This window comes from Cheilinus undulatus, linkage group 9 (genome assembly GCF_018320785.1).
Source record: "Cheilinus undulatus linkage group 9, ASM1832078v1, whole genome shotgun sequence".
In the NCBI taxonomy this organism is placed as follows: Eukaryota; Metazoa; Chordata; class Actinopteri; order Labriformes; family Labridae; genus Cheilinus; species Cheilinus undulatus.
Window position 1 is genome coordinate 37259540 of NC_054873.1, and position 23004 is coordinate 37282543.

The 23004-nt window shown below is 38.6% G+C and overlaps 2 protein-coding genes across 4 annotated transcripts in view; one reads left to right on the top strand and one right to left on the bottom strand.

Moving 5' to 3' along the window:
• LOC121515030 (anoctamin-1-like) overlaps positions 1 to 9094 on the top strand; it is a 43234-nt gene extending 34140 nt beyond the window's left edge. For 2 of the 3 annotated variants that reach the window (XM_041795578.1, XM_041795579.1), the window contains 9 exons: positions 209 to 320; positions 488 to 545; positions 1369 to 1469; positions 1689 to 1831; positions 1939 to 2091; positions 2238 to 2290; positions 4325 to 4509; positions 6087 to 6192; positions 7532 to 9094. In XM_041795578.1, coding sequence (XP_041651512.1) covers positions 209 to 320; positions 488 to 545; positions 1369 to 1469; positions 1689 to 1831; positions 1939 to 2091; positions 2238 to 2290; positions 4325 to 4509; positions 6087 to 6192; positions 7532 to 7792 — 1172 coding nt within the window. In that variant the 3' untranslated portion in view covers positions 7793 to 9094. The remainder of the gene's footprint in view (positions 1 to 208; positions 321 to 487; positions 546 to 1368; positions 1470 to 1688; positions 1832 to 1938; positions 2092 to 2237; positions 2291 to 4324; positions 4510 to 6086; positions 6193 to 7531) is intronic. The other variant, XR_005992350.1, reaches the window with a different exon arrangement.
• A 3163-nt stretch (positions 9095 to 12257) lies between these two features.
• Positions 12258 to 17554, bottom strand: LOC121514702 (zinc finger protein 2 homolog). Its single transcript, XM_041794932.1, has 2 exons — positions 17329 to 17554; positions 12258 to 15887 (listed from the first exon to the last, which is right to left on the bottom strand). Exons 1-2 carry the CDS (start codon positions 17504 to 17506, stop codon positions 15256 to 15258), a joined length of 810 nt encoding a protein of 269 aa, XP_041650866.1. The 5' UTR covers positions 17507 to 17554; the 3' UTR covers positions 12258 to 15255.
• Between the last annotated feature and the right edge of the window lie 5450 nt (positions 17555 to 23004).

Here is a 23004-nt window from a genome sequence, read left to right on the forward strand (position 1 = left end):
TCTGGCTTTTATGCCTTTTTAATTGATTGACCAATGGATAAATATAAAATCAGTGGGAGTAAGTGGGGAGTGACATGCAGGAAAGCAGCCACAGGTCAGACTTGAACCTGGGTTGTTCTATCGGAGGTCTAGAGTATCTGTGATTAGGCCGCAACGTATCCACAAAGCCTTCCACACCCCATCCACTAACTTCTTGTTCTTTTTTTAGAGGTTCCTAAAACTGACAAGAGTTTTGAAGAAAGACTCATCTTCAAGACTTTTATTCTCAAGTTTTTCAATGCGTTCACCCCCATCATCTACATTGCGTTCTTCAGGGGAAGGTGGGTAACTGCAGTATATTTAAGTTTTTATTTTGTTGGGGTCATAGTTGAAATGTGCCTTGTTCTAACAGCCTACAAATCACCCTAGATTATTTGGCTATGCTTGAAATTATTTACTATTAGATAACAGACTCTGCTACCAACTCATTCCCTATTTTCCCCCACAGGCTGGTGGGAAGACCAGGAAGCTACCTGTATGTTTTTGAATCCTACAGAATGGAGGAGGTAAGGATTAAGATGGCGACACAATAGACCATTCTAAATCTGATTTTGAGCTCAGTTTGACCACCAACCAGTTATTTTCCAAAAAAAAAAACATCCTAAGGTGCTTCTATAGTGTCGATAAAATCACTTTACTGATCTCAAGGTTGGTTTGGTATAACTGCATATTGTACTACCCCCAACAGAATACCCTCAGAAATCAGTGAGAGGAAGCAGACCAAGATCCGGATGTCACATACTTTTAAAGCTCACAAACATGGCAGTGCATATAAACACAACTTAATCGTCTTATCAGCCATGGTTTCATCCCATATTTTTTTACATTTTTGTATTTTTTGTGGTTTTTATTTTGGCTTTAAACCAGATTGCATGACAGGACAGCTTGCTTAGGATGTTGACGCTATTCCATATTAGTTTTTCTCCTGAAGTCACTTCTGATCCAGTGAATTTCTGTGGAATCACCACTGAAAAATGGTTTCAGCAAATGTGTGGTCTGGCTGAGTCATCTAGCCTGTGTGGTTGGAGGATTATAGTGCAAAAAATGAGTCAAAACGGTCCTTATGGCTCTGATCTCCAACAGTTAAAAAAAAAAATCACAGAGATTTGAAAATCTTGTAGTGGGAAGCAGCTTTACACTGATACCTTTTGACTAGAACCTTTTGTAGCAAAGCAATGGCATTAGAGTTGAGAGGGCATTTATGGGTTGTTGACTGCTGACATTAAAAAAGTGTTTTACATTGTCTACATGTATCATTATTGAGTATAGACATAACTTTTCATTTCATTATGATCTTGGTAAAATGTCCTTTTTGTCCCTGTTTGTCAGTGTGCTCATGGTGGCTGTCTGATGGAGCTGTGTATCCAGCTGAGTATCACTATGTTGGGGAAGCAGCTCATCCAGAACAATCTTTTTGAAATAGGGATACCGTGAGTATCAATAACTTTACTGACAAACATACATCACATTGTTACCACCTGAATTATTCAGCCTTTTTTATGAAACATAAACAAAAAGATCTGCCTCTTAAATTATGACTGTATCTAATCATAAGCTTTAAAGTAATTGATTAACAGATGTCAGTACATGTGTGCGATTCAATTCTGTGTTTGTGTGCTAATACGTGTTTGGGTGTGACTGTCCAACAGCAAGCTAAAGAAGCTGATCCGCTACATCCGATCAGCCAAAGGGGCTTTTCAAGAAGAGGAGAGACAGAAGAAGCTGCAAAGATATGAAACTGATCACTTCCTTGAGCCGTTTGCCGGATTAACACCTGAATACATGGAAATGAGTCAGTACCACAAATCTATACATACTCACTGCCTTGTTTTTCCAGTATAAGACAAAAAGTAAATGGGGAACTCTTCAATGGATTTGTTCATTTTTTTCTGTGTCCAGTCATCCAGTTTGGTTTTGTCACGTTGTTCGTGGCCTCTTTCCCTCTGGCTCCACTCTTTGCTCTGCTCAACAACATCATTGAAATACGACTGGATGCCAAGAAATTTGTAACTGAGTTGAGACGACCTGTAGCAGCGAGAGCCAAAGACATTGGTGGGTTGAATTTGACACTGGACTCATGTATTAAACACCCGATAGTACAGACAGCATCAGCATTCCTGTGAATACCTTACTGAAGTGTGATTATTACTTTTTTTTTTCACAAATCCAGCTGTTGATACATGTGTTTACGTCTGCAGGTATATGGTACAACATCCTCAGAGGGGTAGCAAAAGTGGCTGTCATCATAAATGTAAGTAAAACTTGAATAAAAACATGCTTGTGCTTTTCTGTCAGTAGGTATCCTGCTTCATTTGGCTTGATCTTCATCATGCTGGATTGACACAATGCAGTGGGCTGATTTTTTTCAAATATCTGAAGGGTAAAAAAAATAACAAAGAAAAAAAACAGTGTTGAGCAGTTATGGGGTTAATGTGCACTTTATATAGCACCCTCTGCTGGCAATCTTCCTCTTAATTTCTGCAGAGTTAATCATGTATAGTATCTTCACTGTCCAGTAAGATTGAAAGAACCTTTTTCAGTCCCTCTGAATAACAAGCCTCTATGAAATATGTATTTTATTTATTTATTTTTTACCTTCATATAAACACTCCTGATGGAATAAATGGCTCTTGGTCCACAAAGAGAGAAATGTCATGGGTCTGAACTTTCCCACTCAAAGGCAGGCAGATGTGTAAGACACAATGATACTGTCTTTACTCTCTCTGAGAAGAGGCTATATCCACAACTTTTAGCATAATAGAAATTGCTATACCAGAATTTTGCTTTTACTACAAGCATTAAAACAAGGACAGCAATGACCAGTAAAAACAGCCAAAAGGGTTATAAAATAAAAATGAGGCTAACAGTGAATAAATGCAAGTAAAAGAGTAAGAGGAATTGAAATAAGCTAAATTATTAAAGTTGGTGTAAATCTGTTTGAAGATAAAAATAAGAAGACAACATCACATAAAAGCAAATCTGTAAAAAGTAGTTTTATGAAGTGATTTAGAAGATGTATCTGACTCTGCACACCGTATCTCCTTGGGCAGGTCATTCCAAAGTTGAGGGGGCCTGATGGAAAATGTTCAGCCACCTTTGGTTTTAAGCCTCAACTTTAGAACGAGGAGGCCCCCAGATGGGGATCTAAGGCTGCAGCCTGTAAGACAGTCTTTCTTTTTTTGAGTCTCCCAAGAAAAGAAATGGTTTAAACTTTCCATTTCATTTAGGCCACAATGTGCAGTTTCTTTGCACATTTACTGGCTATGATATGGTAGTTGAGCTCTGAGTCTGTGATTGTTGTGAAACAGACTCACAGTTACTCTGCTCTCCTCTTTCTTTACCAGAGTATTTTCAGTCAAACCAGCATCCCATAAGCTTTATTAACTCAGCACTATACTTCTGTTTCTAAATGTAGGATTAATCGCCAATGAGGGGAAAAAGCGATTAAAGTCAGGCACCAACCCCCATCAGTCTGGTCTGTGTTATGTATTCCAGCACATTCAGAGCAGCAGTTTGCAATGAACTAGGTGAATTTCCAATCGAGTAAGGTCTCATGCAGTGTGTGACCATGTCAGTTGCACACACTTGTCATCATGACAGCGTGTATCCCAGCTCTTCATACTGATATATTGGTTACATCAGTGTTAAGGACACAGTCAACTTTTTAGATTAAAAATAGTCATTAAAAGTGTATCTTATATATTTCATTTTAGGGTCGTTCAAACTAAATTCCAATTGACTGCAGGTAAATCCTGAGAAACTGGTTTCTTTTCAATCTCATCACAGATGAACTGTACTCAAAAGTGTTAACATTGCAGACATGATTGTACATGGAAAAGGAAGCTCTTGCTTGGAAGCTGTGTTATGTTAACCACTGACTTCAGCAGAATTATAGAAGAAATAGCATCTATTCTCAGAAGGCATGTATTAGATGATGAAAGCTGATTGCTTATTGACTCTGCTTGACTCATAAAAATTGCATTCTTCATGGGCAGGGCTGTGTGACAGCCATGTTTTTTGGGCTACTTTAACCTCTGGTTCTAAACATGACCACTCACATTAAATACTCAAATACATTTCAGAAGAATTATACCGCTTGCATGAGTGATGAAACTCATTCAACCCAACCACCACAGACCACACTGCATTGTCTCATTTCAACTTGTGTGTTATTACATTCCACTCTTTCACACATGCAACATGAAATCTTAACATCTAACTGCCATTTCTGTCCCTAATCTTTGAACCTTCACCCCTCACAATACCTTCCCTGTCACATTCCCAGGCATTTGTCATTTCCTTCACCTCAGACTTCATCCCTCGGATGGTCTACCAGTACATGTACAGCCCTGATGGCTCCATGCATGGATTTGTCAACCATACGCTGTCCTATTTTAATGTCAGCCACTTCCAGGAGGGCAAAGAAACCATGGATCCATTGCACCTCGGGTATCCCGTAGAGATCTGCAGGTGGGAAATCCATACCAGCTCACAGCTGTCAGATTCATCAAAAATCATTTCCACTTTTTCCACTTTTCCTGTCTAACTGAAGTAAATTTCAACAAAATTATTTTTCATTGTTCAATAAATGTAAATTCATATATGTTCAGAATCCTCAGCTTACCATATGTAGGCATTAGACAAGGACCATCAAGACTTTTTCTTATTTAATTGTTAGAGATTAGCTGTTTGCCTCATCATTCCATACTAATACTCCTTAAAACTAAAGTCCAGCGATCTGCTCAGAAGTGTCTCAAAAGTGTTTAAGATTATCCACATTTATAACACTGTGTTGCTTTTTTCTTAACTTCACCCTGATTCCAGCTGTGATGTCCAAGCTTGTGATATCATCTTTATATTCATATGACCATTGCTGTTAGTCTACAGTTCATGCTGCAGCCACTTCTGTTAACAAAGCTTTACTTGTAGCCCGTTTCCTAGACACGTCTGTGTGTGGTGGCTCTACTGACTGCAGCCTCAGTCAGCTCTTTGAAAAGTTCTCCTAAGTTCTTGAATCAATCCTCTGAAGCATCCTTGTTGCTTGTGCTCCTTTTCTTATCTCACTTTTCCCTTCCAGTCAACTTCCAAGAATATGCTTTGATATGGTCTCTAAGAACAGCCTGCCCTTTCAGCACTGACCTTATACGGCTTGCTCTCTTTGTGGAGGGTGTCGATGATTGTCTTCTGGGCATTTGTCAAGTCAGCAGTCTTCCCAATGATTGTAGTTGTGTGTACTGAAGCACAGTTAGAGAATAAAGGCTCAGCAAACCCTTGCAATTTGGACTTTTCCACAACATTCCAATACTTTGAGACAGTGTTTTTATTATTATTATTATTATTAATATGAGAACTGTAAGCTGTAATCATAAAAATTAAAGCAAAAGCATCTTGAAATGTTTCACTTTGTATGAGATCAATCTAGAACATATGGAAGTTTAACTGTAAATAAAAAAATAAAAAAATATAAAATAATAATAATAAAAAAATGAACTTTTCGTGATATTCTAATTTTTTTTTTAGATACACCTGTAAGCTGAAGCTAGCATCCTGGCTGACACAGCCCACCATAACCATAGCCAGCAGTATTCCAGAGGTTTATTTAAGTGTTTTTGGGGTCTGTTTCCATTAACGCCATTCTTGTGCTTGCAACACTGACAAACCTCAGTTTCGGAGCACTTCTGACTGGCGCTTATAAGCGCTAAGTCACCAAGGTTAACACCAGCTTCCCTTTGGTAACAATAATAAAGTCTGTTTATAATAGCTCTGTCCTCAATGTTTGCTTTAATTCAATGAAATATCACAAAGAAAACAAAGTATTTTGTTGCACTCCTATGTCCTGATCACATGCTCGTTGCCAGCCTTTAACTGTTTACTCATTATTTTTAGGTCTGTCCAAGCTGTGTTGATAGTCGTTTAAACAGATTTACCTACTGTTTTATGAATTACATCAAAAGTCAAAATTGAAATCTAAAGGCTTTTACAGCTGAACAATTGAAAACCAAACAATCCAACAAAACAACAATGAAAACATCTGTATGTTCTTACAGGTATAAGGACTACAGAGAACCTCCTTGGTCCACCACTCCATACGAGATCTCCAAGGAATTCTGGGTAGTGCTGGCTGTCCGACTGGCCTTTGTCATTGTTTTCCAGGTAAGGCAAAATGTGGACATAAACTAACCAAGTTCCATGTACCAATCTCATGATTTGATAGACTTATTGTGAGGTTTCACTCTACTTCCTGCACATTTGACTACCATGGTATCTAAACACCTATCAGTGAAGTGAAATGCACACACTGACAGGGGTGGTAGAAATGTTTGTAAATGAAACACAATTTTATATATCTGAAAAAGTCTATGTGATCACTGTGACATCATCAGATACTTAAGAAGAAAGGCTTTTCCTGAAAACCTGCCAGCTGCAGGACAGAGACTGATATAGTTGATCAGAAATCTTTCTGGTACTTGGGGGGGATTGTGGACAGGCCAGGGGCAAATATTTCTGCTAGAAAACCCTGAAAAAGTGATTTTTGCATAATATGTCCCCTTTCAAATACTGTTCTCACAGGTAAGGGTTGAACATTAGGCCCACTGAGGTTAACATGGACCTTCAAAATCTATCAGTGCATCTTTGATTTGGAGTGGACAATTGTGCAAAGTTTAAAGAAATCCCTTTGAGTCATTTTTTAGATACTATTTTTAATAGTAAGGCACTGGTTCGCTCAGTGTCCTAACAAGGGGGTGTGGCAGGACAAGACTAAGCAACACCAGCTGATTACTGACATTGACGTCATCTAAGATTCAATGATAGGGTTGCAGCTCAAGTCCAAAACATTGTCTGCATTTGGGATTGGAGAGAAAAAGAGTACCACTGAAGTAAGGAATGAAAATGGGGCCCAGTGATGCCGAACTTTGACCTTTGAACTCTTGAAAATCTTATCAGTTATCCTTGAGCCAGAGTGGACATTAAGAAAAAGTCTGAAGAAAATCAATTCAGGTCTTTTTACAAATCACATTCATTAGTAAGGGATGAAAACAAGGCTTTATGACCTTGATTTTTGACTCTCAAAATCTATAGAGTTCAACTTCGGCTCTGAGCAGACACTATCCTGTGCCGAGGCATAAAAAATATGTTTTTTTTTTTTTACAATAACAAGCAGAGCCTTTTATTAGTATGCACAATGCATTGCAGTCACTTCATATAGCCTTTTGAGCTGATACATGATGTCTTCAATCCTCGTCCACAGAGGCTAATCTTTGTCTGAAATGCAATTTTAAGGCTGTGTATCAGTGTTTCCTTAGTTTACTAAATTCCATGTTTGTTAATGACTGTGACAATCTTCAGCCATATTGCGAAATAATATAATAATAATAATAATACTCTGGAATTAGGAAGTCTGCTGGAAAAGCAGAGGACAAGCACAGGAGTTGTTATGTGAAAATTTTATATCATTTTACAAAAAAACTATGACTCCTTTTTGTTCATCCAGAATGTCGTAATGCTGATGAGTGACATTGTGGACTGGATGATTCCGGACATCCCTAAAGACATAATCCTCCAAATCCACAAGGAGAAGATATTACTGGTGGATCTCTTCATGAAAGAAGAGCAAGGCAAGATCCAAAACCTGGAGAGAAAGGTCTCAACAGAGAGCAAGGAGAACTGTAGCAGTAGGAGCAACAACAACAACAACAGCACAGCGGCCCACCAACGCTCTGGACTGCACAACAACAGCACGAAAAGCCTCTAATGCCAAGAGTTCTTAGTTTGGTCTTAGGCTGGCCACACATTAGATGATTTTAAACACCATTTTAGGCCAGACTATCCTCCCTCAGTGATTGTGGGGATGTGACCTGATTTGAGGTTTGTTGCAAACAACTGTTTCCAAATAATCCTTACATGTGTTGGGTCAGTATGATTATATTGCTGCTCCCTATTACATCAGAGTATCAGAGGTTTGATATTCACGATTCTTGGTCTAACTGCTTCCAATTATCCACCATCTCAAAAACAATGAGAGCAAGCAGACAGGGTAGTGTCACAACCAGATGTTGCAAACTTTTACAGTGCAGACACATGAAAACAGTTTTACCTTCATAGCAAAGATTCACCCATTTCTTTTCATATTTTTTATATTCACTGCAACTATAATGTACACAAGAACAGCCAGCTGAGGATGACAATCATCCTCCATGTTGTTTTTTCTTCTGAAGTCTCGTTTTGGTTAAGGGGAGTTTCTGTGGGATCTTGTGTCAGTGAAATCTCTGCTGTGAAATTGTTACACCAGACAGTGGGTGTGCAGTCTCAAAGTATAGCACAAGGTGTAAGGTCAAAAATCGTTTTAACCTGTTCTAAGATCTGTAATCTCACACATTTAGATGCTGGTTAAAATATGTAAATGGTCTAGTGTGTAGCCAGCCGTAGTTAGCGTGTTAGACTTGTTTTTGTTCTTGTTCTGATCATTCCAACAAGTGGGAGAGCAGCTCTCTGTTATCATGTGATGAAAGTGAGAGTGAACGAGATTAAATACATTATTGCGTATGCAGCTTACTCTGGATACTCAATTCTACAAATGTGCACAGGAATCTTCGTGTGCATTAATGTATAAATGGGCACACATATTTCAGATAAGTACAAGAGTAATGCATGCTCAAATTTCGTATATGGATATGATTTGTACATTGTTTAAGAATCTGAAGATGTATACTTAAAAAGAAAACAACTGCAAATTGCCGTCTTTAAGGAAGTAAAAAGTGCAAAGGAATCATTTATGCTGATGTAATTTACAGCCAGGGGTTAAATTCTGAATTTCTTTGGGTTTTAGTCTACAAAAATCAGTGAGTGAGTGCTAGAGAAGTATTTTTTTCTGTTTCTGAACATTTTTTTTTTTTTTTTTTTTTTGTTGAAGGCAGTTTTGAAACTGGAAGTTTGTATGAGGCAATTATGTGAAACAGGGAGGTAAAGTCATACAGAATACCAGCTTGTTGTATCACTGCTTTTCTATGTTGTGTTCTGAGCAGAAAAACTCTGGTAAAGAAATAATATTCATCTTTAATATGTTTCTTTGTCTCTTATTACTCACTGTTTGGACCGAGCTGTATCATTTTGTTCCGTTTGGGAGCAGAAAAGGATGCAGATTAAGAATTAGCTCTCTGCAGCGGAGGGCAGCCTACAATGGGGATACAATTACACACATCACATTAGACCAATTATAATTTTGTTACTGAGTACTTCAGTAAATAAGAGCAAATCCAACTGCAATGTTAAAGCTTCTATGAGGAACCTAAGGATGTATAGCTTTGGTGCCCCCTATGGACGAAGCAGGGAAAAGGTATCTCTTTGCTCATCTTGTCCTGTAAATGTTACAGTTGTGTTTTCTCATAGCTCAACTCATAATGAATCTTCTGTCTTGAAAAAGCTGATTATGTTTCTTTCCAGGAGATCTGATAAGAATCATATTAATACATTCTGCTTCATTAGCAACTAAAAGCTACTCACAAGTACCAGAAATAAGGCTCCTAACAGTTATACGTGCGATCCTGCTGTTTTATTTGCTCTAGATTGAGTCTCACATGCTCATTCTGCCAGGCTGAACCTTTCAGACAGAGAAAAATAATGTCACTGGGTGCCACACAGGTGGAAAGAATGCAAGTCTACCACAGAAGTAAAAATACTAGTCTAAAAATCTATAATCTATAAATCCATTCAAGTAGAGGTAAAACATAGATCCCTCAAAGTTTACTCAAAGTACTGTGCGGCTACTTTTAATACCCAAGGAGCTTGTACAGTGAAAAATGATATTTCCTGAATGTTCAATAACAAGAGTTGTTTACGGCATGACTTAGAGTAAAATGAAACAGCTACTTAAGGATGAAATGTGGAATAATTTGATTTCAGTGTGCTACTGACCGTCATGTGTTGTCAAAGCCAAACAACCAGACAGTTTTGTGTTGTTGCCAGAAAGCTTGGATCTTCTCAGTGTGGCATTTAATACAGAATCTTTTACTCAGTATTTGATGCTTTAAGCTTTGAGCGATTGCAAGTGCTGTTGGCGACGTTTGTTCTGCCATCTGGTCCTTGATGCTGGGTCCCTCTAAGATCATATTCACCAGGGTAAGCAACAACAGTGGCACAGAGTCCTCTTGGCATCTTTCAGGGAAACCATTAAATGGTTTGGTGTCGCCAAATATCTAACGGTGGACAATTTGTGCAGCACATGTGATGTGCACAGCATCTTTGTCACTGTCTTGCTCATAGGCTTTGGCAAAAGCAGCACCAACATCTTCTTTAAAAGCCATCAGGACATCTCTTCCCTTCTTGGATGATTGCATATCAGGGAATTCAGCTAGAATTCTCTCCCTCAGACAAGTAGAGTTAATTCCGGTATCATCCTTTACTCAAAGCTGTTCCATTTGTGACTTGTAGAGCTGTGCAAGTTCAGCTAGCTTGAAGATTGGTGCTGTCTCCTCATCTTGCCCGGTCTCTTCTATGTAAAGGACCAGCTCAGCAAACACAATGGCGGAGACTAATGCTGCGTTTCCCTGGCAATTATCATCAAGACCTTCTAGGTTGGCCTTTCTGGCATGATTATAGAGACCTACTAGGCACTTGATGTGATACTTTGCTTCAATAGCCACCATATCCCCAGCACTAAGTTGCCGCAGTCTTGAAGTAAGGTTGCACAATGCCACACGTTGGTCCAACTGAAATGGTGTAGCTTCACGAAGGCCATCATGGCCAGCAGGTTCTCTGCAGAAAAAGCAGGTTTCTTGTCTCATTTCAGAAGTACTTGATAACTTGGATCTTGTGTACTTGTACTCTATCTGTGGGTCATGACTTACACTGCCTGTTCCCAGTCTTTTCTTTTGTGCTTTTTGCAGCATAGTTGTATTGTAGTTCAGCCTGCATTTTTTAGGATATTGAGCTTTGTTCGCAACCATGGCTGCTTCAACCTTGGCCCTCATCCAGTCTTTCAAGTGGGAGTGTTGAAGGGAGCTGGCCAAGTTCATTGAACTAAATCAGTTGCTCTGCAAGTGAACTGTATCCACTTCCCTTGTCTGTTCGCCTGGACTGCAAAGGACATGTCAATGCCCCTGCCTTGTCTTCTTGGCATATAATACAGAGCTTCCAGACAGTCTTAGCTATCCAAGAAGATGATGGTCTTTGACCATCAAGATGCACAAGTTTGAAGTTCTTTGACAATTTTATCAACATTGTCTAACAGTAAAGGCCGAAGGGTTATACTTTTACCACCAGAAACACACATTCAGGCATGGGATACAAAAACTGACCTACACCTAGCCTGATCGTCCATCCAGTGCCATTTAGTTCCTGTGCGATCTGTACACTACATGAAGTCATGTAAAGCCCCGTTACCCTTGGCTCGGCTCTCCCACGCTGACACATCCTGTCAATTCAGGTGCGGCTATCTAACTACATCTAAATATGCACAATATCAACTAGATGTGGGACTAACATTAGATAGCATTTAGGAAACTACCACTAAACTATCACTAAAAGGAGTAGATTGATACTGACTACAGAAATAATGACGTTAATGGCTAATGTATTTAGCTGACACTGATCCCCATGCTGAGTTTCATAGCAGTGGTGTCACCAGTGTGCCCTGGCTGTGCTTCAATATCCACTCTATTACACTGACTGTAACACATGACGAACGTCACAATAATTATTCTTCATTTTTTAAATTCTTCATCATGCTTTATCCCTGATAAGAAAATTGATGAGAAAACGGTTATCATTGGTGGCCATTTTGAAAAATGGCTGCCATGGACACCATGTTGAAATTTCAGGATGCCTCCATATCCAGTTTTCTTTGGAATGCCTTTGGCTATAACTGTACCAAATTTCATGCTTGTATCACAAAATGAACAATTGTTGTGGTTCCCCCACTATGTGGGAAGAAAAGGAGGCCCATGAATGACCATTCAAAACTTAAACTGGTAAACATAAAATGAAGGAACTGACTAAAGCATCACGACTGTGATGGCATGTTTTGATAATGTTAGACAAATTTATGATTTGTATTTGTTTCCTTTTAATCTTTCTTCCAATGTGCTCAAGGGTTTTTGTACAAAAAATGCAATCAGAATGATGGATACACTTTATGAAAAATAATTTTATTACATTTTGTATGGAAAGAATAAAGGCACCTTACACCTAGGTGAAAAAAAAAATGTAAATTATGCCCCTGTTTATGCACAAAGCGTGTTGACTTGATAGCAGCATCCTGATCACCTAATACTCTGAACAATAAGGAAGAACCAAAAGGCTACCGTAGATAATAAAACAGTACTATTGTGCTTGAAATGCTCTCAGACTGGACATACTAATGTTGCATTAAGAGAGAATGTTTCTTTGGATGGCACTGAATATACATTACATAAATTATATAAATTACATTTCCTCATGAGGAAATCCCCATTGCCATCTATTTGGCACCTATAGCAGTGAAAACACACATTAAAATAGATTTACTTCCTCGTTTGTTGGGACGATTTTTTTAGTCAGGCTTTCGACATAAAGTACTTATTGAAAACATGAACAGATGACTTCTTCAGACTGTCCAAGAACATCCTAATACTGATCAGGACACTGCGTTACTGATGAGTTACTCACAAATTCAGACCAACGGCGTGCAGCCCAGAGCAAGACAAGAGGCCAGAAGATCATGGGAAGAACTACAAGTTCACACAGGAATTGGGACCTCAGAATAAAATGTAAACAACAGCTTGGTTTGCCTTTATGAGGTTAATTGTTCAGTTTGATATTACTCTAATGTTATGTCCTCTACCATGAGTAAGTACATTAGAAAAATTAAAACGTTGTTTTCTTAGAAAGAGAGCATGATGTCAAATAAAATCCTTTGGTTTTCTTTCAAGTCCCTGTAATGTGAAATCCAAACTTTGTGTCTTAACACACTAGATATGTTGGAATAAGGCTACTGTAAAACTGAGACCTGCATAGAACTCAATTTTTTATTTAGACCATTGGAAAGTTGTTCACCTTTTTCTCTGGTTTTATTTGAGCAGGGCAAATAAATGAGCCAATGGCATAATCAGTCTTAATGGGGAATTACCCCATCCCCCTAACACTACAATGATATAAAATGAATCCATCTTAGTAATCTTGTTAGCCGATGTCACTAGCTTCATTGAAAGTTAACAGCCAGTTAAATGATGATTTTTTTTTTTTTATCATCATGATTTTTTTATCACACCATACTAGAGCAGATATTACTGCCTCATTTTTCATGATTCTGAAGCTTCATTTTATAAACTTACAGTTGTTTTTCGTGACTGAAATTTAGCATGGTGGTTCTTAACACACCTAAAATAAAGATTTGTTCATCACTTTACAGGGACTTTAAAGAATAACCTCTCTTCATCTATGGTGCTGTATTACCTCCAAAACCTTCCTGCCCACCTGTGACATAATGTTGACAAAGTTGTGAGATTTTCTTTCCCATGCATCATTGTTGTATTTTGTAATTGATAAGATGCTCTGTGTTCTCGTTTTTTGGTCAATCTGCTCGACATGGATGCAATGGATGCATGCCGGCAGCAGGATTTGCTGAAAATAGACTTGGCATGTGTATCGAGCCAAGCAGGACAGAGTGGCGCGATCATGGTGCATTCTGTGGAATTATGAAGACTGACTAGAAAGGGAGCAATTTGCTCTAGTGCATGGATCTTTGTGAGGATGAAATATGTGAAATTTGGGGAATACAGCTATCAATCACAGGAAACAATATAACATCATTAGAAGACGGCCTCTGCCTTAAAAACTTAACAAAATACTGTGCTGAAAAAGTCTTTAACCAGTGTGAGAAACAGACAATCAGAAAACTCAGAGTGAAAATGTTGAAGTAGACCTATTTATGGTTGGACTCCTTTCTTCTGCCAGAATAGTCGCACTCTGATGGCTTTAACTTTGAACAGTGAGCGACTACATCATTCTATTATTTAGCAGTAAGACAAGCAAACCAGTAGTCTTTGTGTCTCAGCTTTTAACAAAACATGACACAATGCCATTCAAGAACACACTGTCTTCTGTTCAAACTTGCAGGAGCATATCCTCATTAGTAAAGTGAAAATTATTATTCCACTGTGTATCTTGTGGTCAGTAAGACAGAGTGTAAAGTAATTAAGAGGTTGGTGCCTAAGGTGAGAAAGTCTTGAGTTTAATGGTACAATAGTCATTTCAGTCTCAGAATAATGTTTTCTTTTTTTTAACAGGCATGAGACATTTCAAGGGAAAAAATTCAGAATTTAAATTCTGGTTCCAAGTTAAGGTTTTTCTTCAGAAAATTAAGCCATTACTCTGAGATTAAAGACAAAAAATACTAATTTCCATTTAAACAAAGAGCTCAACTTAATGTGTTGCTCTGACTGTACACTAAAAAAAACAATAGCAATTTTCAGACGTACTTTATATCTTTGAGTATCCTATAACCACAGAAATCAACACAGTATTTAAATGCATCACTTTAAAATGACCCAATAAATACTTAAAAATGGGGCCCCTTGATGTGCGTTTTTTTTTTTTTTTTTATGCACAGAACTTCTTGTGGTCTTGAATATGTGTGTAACGGTTCGCAGAGGTCACAGTTCGGTTCGTACCTCGGTTTTGAGGTCACGGTTCAGTACGGGTGTACATCAGTGGACTTGAGACAGGCTCATGTAAACATAGGATAGGATGTTGAAACAGAGATTAAGCAGAGCTCTTAAAAACACATTTGTCCTCTGTGTTCTCTACTTCTACATATATCCTTATAAAGTCTTTAAAATGTATTAGCAGCGGTAATATCTTCAACCCTCTCTGCTTTCACACCTGGAGGCTTTTTTAAAAATGGTGTGGAAATGAGGAGAGGAAGAAGACTACAGGAGGTCTGCTGCTCTGCCTCTCTCATGCAGCAGGAGCCAAGAGCAAACACTTCTTCATGTGTTTTGATAGCAGTTAGCAAACACTTACCAGCATTTCTGCCACCAAGATTGGCGGTTAAATACTGTTACAAGTGTTTTCTTTTCTTTTTTTTTAGTGGTTCAGACATATTCGTCACGTGACTACGGGCACCTAACTGTGACTCTTAAACCTTGACTGTCCAAGCAAAAACACAAAAAACAAAAACATTACAACACTAGTCTTGAAACGTTTTACCAAAAATTTAAGTTAAAAATGAAGAAGAAAATGCTACTTGTTGCTGCTCGCACCAGCACACTTATGGCTTTTAAGTCGTGTCAACAAACTAAAGCTCCTTCCACAAACACTGCAGTTGTACGGTTTCTCTCCGGTATGAACTCGAATGTGTCTCGTCAGTGTTCCGTTCACACTAAAACTTTTCTCACAGAAGGGGCAGCTGAATGGTCTCTCTCCTGTGTGACTCCTCATGTGTACGACTAATGTCTTCCTCTGACTAAAACACCTGTCACACGTGGAGCAGCTGTATGGTCTCTCTCCTGTGTGACTTCTGATGTGAATTACTAAAGCCTTTTTCTGAGTGAAACTTTTGTCACACAGGTCACAGTGGAATTTCTTCTCCCTGATGAAACTTTGGCTGCTGGCTGCATCTTTGCACTCCTGAGTTTGCCTTTGATAAAGCTGTGAAGACTGAGATTCGTCCTCATCATCTTCACACTTAGAAGAAGCAGAAGTGGATGTAAACTCAGTGGTATGATCCTGCTCTGTGTCTTGAAGCTGCTCTTCCTCCTGACTGCTCCACAATTGCTTTTCTTCAGAATACGCTGGCTTCAGGTCCTCCTGATTGAGGCTGGTCTCCTCCTCATGCTGATCTTTTCTTTCTTTTTGGATACCTAAGGGTGAAACTGAAACACAAACATCTATTAATATAGATTATTTTGATATCTCTCACAAATAGAGAGAACATTACAAGAGTGAAACATCTTTCACAACATGAAAAGCTTTTAGGGTTGTTTTTATTCTTTATTTCTTACAGAGAGGTGGCCTAGTTCTAGCAAAAAGGACGCAATACTAAAGCTATATCTGAGGTATTTCTAGCAGTGGAGACAGCCATTAGAGGGCTTTCAGTACAAGCCAAGCGGCAACCTCCGGTCCTGAAAAATGAAGCCAATGCTGAAGTGCAAGTAAATACAATACCACGAGTGTCCACTTGAGGCTGGCTGCAGGAACACCCAACGTCACGTACACAACACATTAAAAAAAAAAAAAGTTTTTTACACTAAAAATAAACTGTTTTACAACCTGGTTCAAAATGTCTACACAGGGTGAATTTTTTTGTAACACAATCATTATGACTATATTTAGCAAAAACGTCCCTAGGCACTGATTGGCGCGTCTTATTTGATTGACAGAGCTTGACAGGCAGGCACTACCTATCTGTCAACCAGAACACAAGCTAGCTAGCTGACAGGAAGCCAAGCTCAGTGGGCAGGCTCTTCACTGCAGCTAGGTCGATCCAGAGTTTGGTTGAGACAGCGATTTTAATATGGAAGCTGCAGCGGATTGGCTTCAAAAGCTGTTTGAATCTGCTTATTGTAGTCACACAACTGACGTCACACTGGCTTAGTCCAATTCTTTTCATAGTCTATGGTACAAGACAAACCCAACTCTATATGGTATGACTCTGAAAGTGAAAGTGGCATCACTCACTCACTCACTCACTCACTCAGACACAAGCAGAGCCATCTAGGCTGACCTCAGCGGCCAGCCAAAAACCGCTGCTTGGTGCCGATATTATCCTGCACTTCTTCACACATTAACAGAGCACAAAGTGAAACATATCAGATGACAGTAATGGTATTTAAGCTTCTTTGTACAACATACTGACTTGGTGATTCTTTGGTGACTCGGACTCGACTTGGACTTGAACACTAGGGACTCGGGACTCGAGGTCTGATGACTTGACTACAACACTGGCTGATAAATACTCGTCAAAAGAGTAGTAATATACAAAAATCACAAAGTTAGATGGGATAAATTCCTCTGCTACCATACAAATATAGTGCCATTCTGTGGGAAACACTGTAATAGCGTATATAACTAGCAGAAATTAAATTCCTCTGTCGCTGAGCCACTCACTGCTTTCTTCAATTGCGATGATTTGTACTTCAGTCATGAAAGCCTACGCAGGTAAACTCCCCCCCTACTCTGCAAATCTGCAGCATGCAAAAGGCAATTCGAGCTCTCTGTTATTCAAGCCTTTCGAAACACAGCAGCATGAAAACATTTTCTCAAAGTTTAACCCGTCAGTTTTTTATGACAGTCAGTGTCGAAGCATGAACATACCTGCTCGATTTGTTGTAGTGTGGTTTTCAGGCTCAGAAACGACCTCCAGCAGTCTTCTCTGACGCTGTATTTCGTCCTCATAGTTTGTTATGGTAGTTTCTAGAAGCTCAAAGATCTCCTCTACAGCCGCAGTCAGCCGCTGGTTTACAAAAGCCCTCAGACTTTGTATCGTGGACATGTTCACACAATAACCGTGCAGAGATTCAGTGTTGTCGTTTCTCCTTCCTCGTGCTGCAGACAGGAGCCCCGCCTTCAAGCAGGTCTGCTCTTCTTCATTGGTTTTCAAGACAGCTTAGAACCATAGCGACACCTACTGTATCGGTGTATAACGTCATTGTCACAAGTCTACAAAGGTAGAAAGCAGTTTTACTGGAAAGCAGCGTTTCCCACATTTTTTATTACGATGCCCATTTGAACCCTGAAAATCTTCAAAACCTTTAATAAACCATACAGTGTGACTTTGAGTTTATTTCCTTATTTTCTATTTCATAAACAGAGGGTTTCAAAGCAAATGCCTTGTTTTTAGAGACATTAATGCCTCAGGAAAGCTTTCTTTTCTAATATTATTGTCTTAAAATCTATGTTGTGACTCCATAAAGCCTTTCCCTAAAACACTAAACATAGTTGAGTTTTTAATCGAGCATCATCAGATAATTCAGCACCAGTAAATCCTTGACACCTGTTCTGTGCATCAGACAAAATAAATGTTGAAAAGGTTACATGTAAGTTAAATCTTCTGGCTTTATTTTCTTACTTATTAACTTAAAAAAATGAATATTGAATCAAGTATATTATGATGAGTTAAAGATTGATTTTGATTTTAAAAATTATGTTTATGGCTTTTATAAGGTAAAATTGTGGCTTCTTGTGGCCCATCTGCAGTGGTCCCAGGTCACACCAGTGGACCCGGCCCACACTTTGGGCAGCACTGCTGTAGAGTTTGCTTTTATGATCTGGTTCCTGATCACATTCGAGACTTTTTCCTTTAACACTACAGGGGCAAGAAATACTCCGAGAGGTCATTTTGATGTTAGCCTATCTCTAATTAGAAACACCCTATATCAACATTTGCCTAATGCATTTATTGTGTTAGGCAGGTTTACTATTAAAACCCGTGGACGTCTACATACATATGAATGTATATTTTCTTCCTCTTTAGGGAGGAAAACATTATATCTGACATCTATAATATCTACTCAGTAATAAGACTGTATGCATTTAGATCCATCAAAATCAGCAGGAATAGTTGTGTCGCATCCTGTTCTCTGTTTTTGATACAGAGGTGAAAGCAGCCACAGGAAAATGACTCCAGGAATCCCTATAATGTGTAAATTTGTCAGTGTTTTTGAAAATCTTTCTGTTATTGCAAGTTACTTCACTGTTGTCTCCAACATGCAAATGTCAGAATACACTCACAGGGACAGGCAGAGAGCCATGTTAACAGCTCGGCAGTGGTGGTTTCCCTCATGCATGAGACCATCACACAACCCTCTATAGAACAGCCAGCTGTGTTAGACTAATGTGAGGGACAGACTGAAACTGACTGAAATCATCCATACAGTGATGCACATGTGAAAGAGTTTAAACTGACACACACACAGTTTTAACACATGTCTCACAATATTGTTTTTAAAATTATGCATCAAAGAGTTGACTCTAAAATCAGTGTGCCAACCAACCATGCTCAGTTTCGGTCCAGTTTTGCGATGAAGTCATGTTGCTCGTCCACCATCGTTCATCATAGAGTTTTAAATATTGCTCTTTTCTTGAGACATCAATAACAAATCATATTTAAAAAGTAGATTTCAAACTTATAAAACCGTTACATTTGATTGGTGATGTGAGGACATTAAGAGTGAGGGACAGGAGAAAAAAACACCTTCAGGGGTGTTCAGGAGATATTTGTTATTTAAAATAATATCTTAGGACCACTTCCACCAGCACTGTGTCAATTTGTTGACATGACACCCTGAACAACATCTGTGTGTTTTTAACGTGTTTCTGCATGAATCAGTGGATTATACTAAATTTCATTGGTGGGACAGAAAATGTCCTCAAATTTTGTAATGTCCCATGATTTGACCACCAGAGTGTGCTGTCTACTGTAAGATGGTTTTAGGGCAGTATCCTACCACTGCTTTTAAAACTGCCATGATTCCACTCTCAGGCGGTTTAACTATACGGCAAATGGAGGCAACTGTCATTAAATAGTATCAAAATAAATTTTAATCACCATAAAAAGTCCCTGGGGAGAAACCTGAACCCAACAGCAAAGATAAAATCCCTTTAAAAGCCTGAAATATCCTCATATCAAGCAAATTTTAGTTAGGTAGATCCTTATAGACATATTAAAACACTGAACTGATGGATCGTATGGTAAAACAGTATACAATAAACAAAAATATACACTGACATATGATATATTTTCTTTTTTAGTAGTTACACCTGACCAGGAGACATGTTGAAAATTATCTAGATATGTTGAGTTTGAATTTAAAGAGGTGATGAGTGACTACTGTAGGGTATTTATGTTTCAGGTTTGGGTATGTCCTGTAGTTCCCTTTGGGCACGTTGCTTGAAAAGAGGTGCTTCAATATATTTTCCTTTCTTACTATGATTGCTATCAGCTAAATAGGGGAGGGCCTTGTACTGGTTGTTGCATGGGACCTGCAAATCACTGAAACCACCCCTGAATTAAACAGGTAATGCTCATGGTACTCTGGGGTTAACCAGATGATTTATTTTGTATTTATAGAGCTCTGTTTCTAATGGCTTTACGCATAGGTTTTGTATCCAAGTAAAATACTAAGATTTCTTGTTATTTGTACTGTACCTTCTTTCTATCTCATGGCCTGTCTGGTTACCACAAGAGTTTTACAGATGCCCTGCACTTTTTATTCTCTTAAATGTAGCCCCTGACCCACCACATTAAGGATTGTGGCTCTCACTCAAAGGAGGAAGATTTGAGGAGCTGTGATTCACAAGAGCAGATCTTTCTAAACAAGTTTTTCTGTCAGACATACTCCCTTATTTGATACCACTTATTGACTGGACGCTGAAATATAATACAGTGAAGTAATCTCAAGACGATGAAACTCAAAATCTAACCTGACACACCAGATGGATTTGTTTCACACATCCATCTGGTAAACCTCTAATACACAATGTTTGGGAAAGGGCAGAGCCACTGAAAAAAAAAACTCAGAGTGTGGTTGGATGAATGTTTTGTCTTTCACATCTTTACAGGCCAATCAGAGCAATAAAACACATGACATAGCTGCTAGTGAGGTGCACCCCTATCGAGGAGTAAGCTCCATAGAGAACTGCATAACGCGAACCATGGCGACGATAGACATGTAAGTACACGACTTTGTCACTTTTGAAAGGAAAACGACTCACTGCTGTTCTTTGTTCTTCTTTAAACAAAGAAATGTCATCAAGTTCTTATAAAACTGGCGCTTTAGCAGCAGCCACACTAATGTCTTCCGCCATAATGACACTGGCGTCTTCTCACTGCTTGCTTACATCACGACTCCACCACGCCTGAAAGTACTGCCCCTTGTCGCTGATTGGTCCTGTTACTTTCTAACCGGGCCCAAATGATTCAAATTGGAGCTTTGCAAGATGGATTCGCCAGTGGGAACCACGGAAACAGGCGTATCCATCTGCTCTGCAAAGTTACTCAAAAATCATTTTGGTGTAGTTTTACTCAATAAAAAAACTCACAGTTTAGTCTTCACCTTTAGTCCAAGCATTTATTCTCTTGCCTAAATCAGGTACCAAATCATGCTAGTGTGTTTAACACACCCTGCCAAACCTGGAGCCCCTGCTTTCTACAGCTGAGAGGCAGAATGGGTACGAGCAAAACAGGCTACTGTCATGATAACCTCTCATACCAAATTATTTATGGTCTTAACCTTTTTCTGTGGGCAGAGCTAACAATCATATATAGCATAGTTTACATTACATTTACTTCAGTTTGTGATATTATGGCTGGTTAAGTTAAAATCCACTCACAGCAATAACCTCCAAAATAATCAACAAAAGGTCTTATTTTTATTAATCACTAAATAAATAACTAGTGTTATTTATAAAGCAGTAGAACATTTCTAATTGGAGGCCTATAAAATACACACTAAACTCAATTAAATTAATCATTAGTAACCATTCCTCTTACAGTTTTCTGCCCCACAGAGGCAGAGAGGAAATCATTCATATAAGTCTGAAAATGTATTTAATAAGAACAGCAGATTAAAGAGCTGATATTAAAGATGGGCCAGAAAATGGAATGATTAATAAAAAAAACACTACTGCAGCTGATGTAGACGCACATGATGATTCTGAATATTACTGCTGTTCTAGGAGTTTTTCTCAGCATAGGGGTTTAATGTAAACTACTTTTTGATGCCATAACACTTTTTGCCATCCATGTTCTTACTAATGGGAATGATGGGTACCTGTCAATCATCCCCATCCTACCTGTCAGCGGACGTCACTAAGTGCATGACAGTGGAGTTCCACCATATTGACCTAATTATGCCTCAAAAACACAAGTCACAGTTATCAATGCAGCTTAATATCCTACATTTATTTTTGAGCATATAAGGGATGAAGACAGGTAATTTTAATTCTCTTTAGATGAGGCTGAAACGGCCCTGTTCAGAAGCATTGTATTTTGACAGATTTACCCATAGTGGAGAAATATTATGGATTTTGAATGTCTGACGAAAACATAATTACATTTTAGTCTAGTTTTACCTTATCTGTTCTTGTCTTTTTTTATCTTATCTTATCTTATCTTATCATCCCTGATGACAGATGTGGAATTTGGCCAATCCATCTGCTTCACATGTCTAGACAAGATCATCTTACAGCAAACTGGAAAATTCTAGCTAGATCATTTTTAGAACCACCAGTTCATTGGGCCTCTGCTGACATCTACATAGGAAGGGGGAATCTGAAACCCAAACTCATTATGATTATCTAGAGATATTAAGTAACACCCTCCCTGACACAAGATAGCCATAATCTGCATGAAGTTCTTGGTTTTGTTCTCCCACATTAGACTATACTGTAGTTCTCAGTCTGCTGAACGTCTACCCACCAGGGATGTTCCTCAGGGAGAAAGGATTTCATTGGCTACTTCTCCTTTAAACAATAAAAAGTGACTTGGCAGAAGATTATGAAGGGTGTTCTGTGGTCCTGCAGCCTCTCTAATGGCTGACCAGCCAACAGAAGCAGTAAATTTCACTAATGACTTTCCAATGGTCTTTAATTCTCCATTTAGAAGGCGAGGAAATGTCAGGGCCGATGGAAAGGTTAATGTGACTTTCACCCACTAATAAACATGCCTTGATCAGAGAACAATGCAATTAAAAGCTTTCTTTTATTCACTGGACATACACCAACGCTCTCTCTCACACACATGCATACATGCACACACACTTACACACAGATATCACAAGGATTTGCCAATTAGATTTTTCAATTTTGAACTAAATTGAATAAGTTAATGAAATGGTCTTTTAGAAACAGACTGATTTTCAGAGCAAGAGAGGGTAATGAATTTACAGAGAGGAAATCATTCATATAAGTCTGAAAATGTATTTAATAAGAACAGCAGATTAAAGAGCTGATATTAAAGATGGGCCAGAAAATGGAATGATTAATAAAAAA

Coding starts and splice junctions, on each gene's coding strand:
- LOC121514702 (XM_041794932.1), bottom strand. CDS start 17,506: ATGTCCACGATACAAAGTCTGAGGGCTTTTGTAAACCAGCGGCTGACT. Junction 15,888..17,328: donor CACTACAACAAATCGAGCAG/GTATGTTCATGC, acceptor TTTGTGTTTCAG/TTTCACCCTTAGGTATCCAA.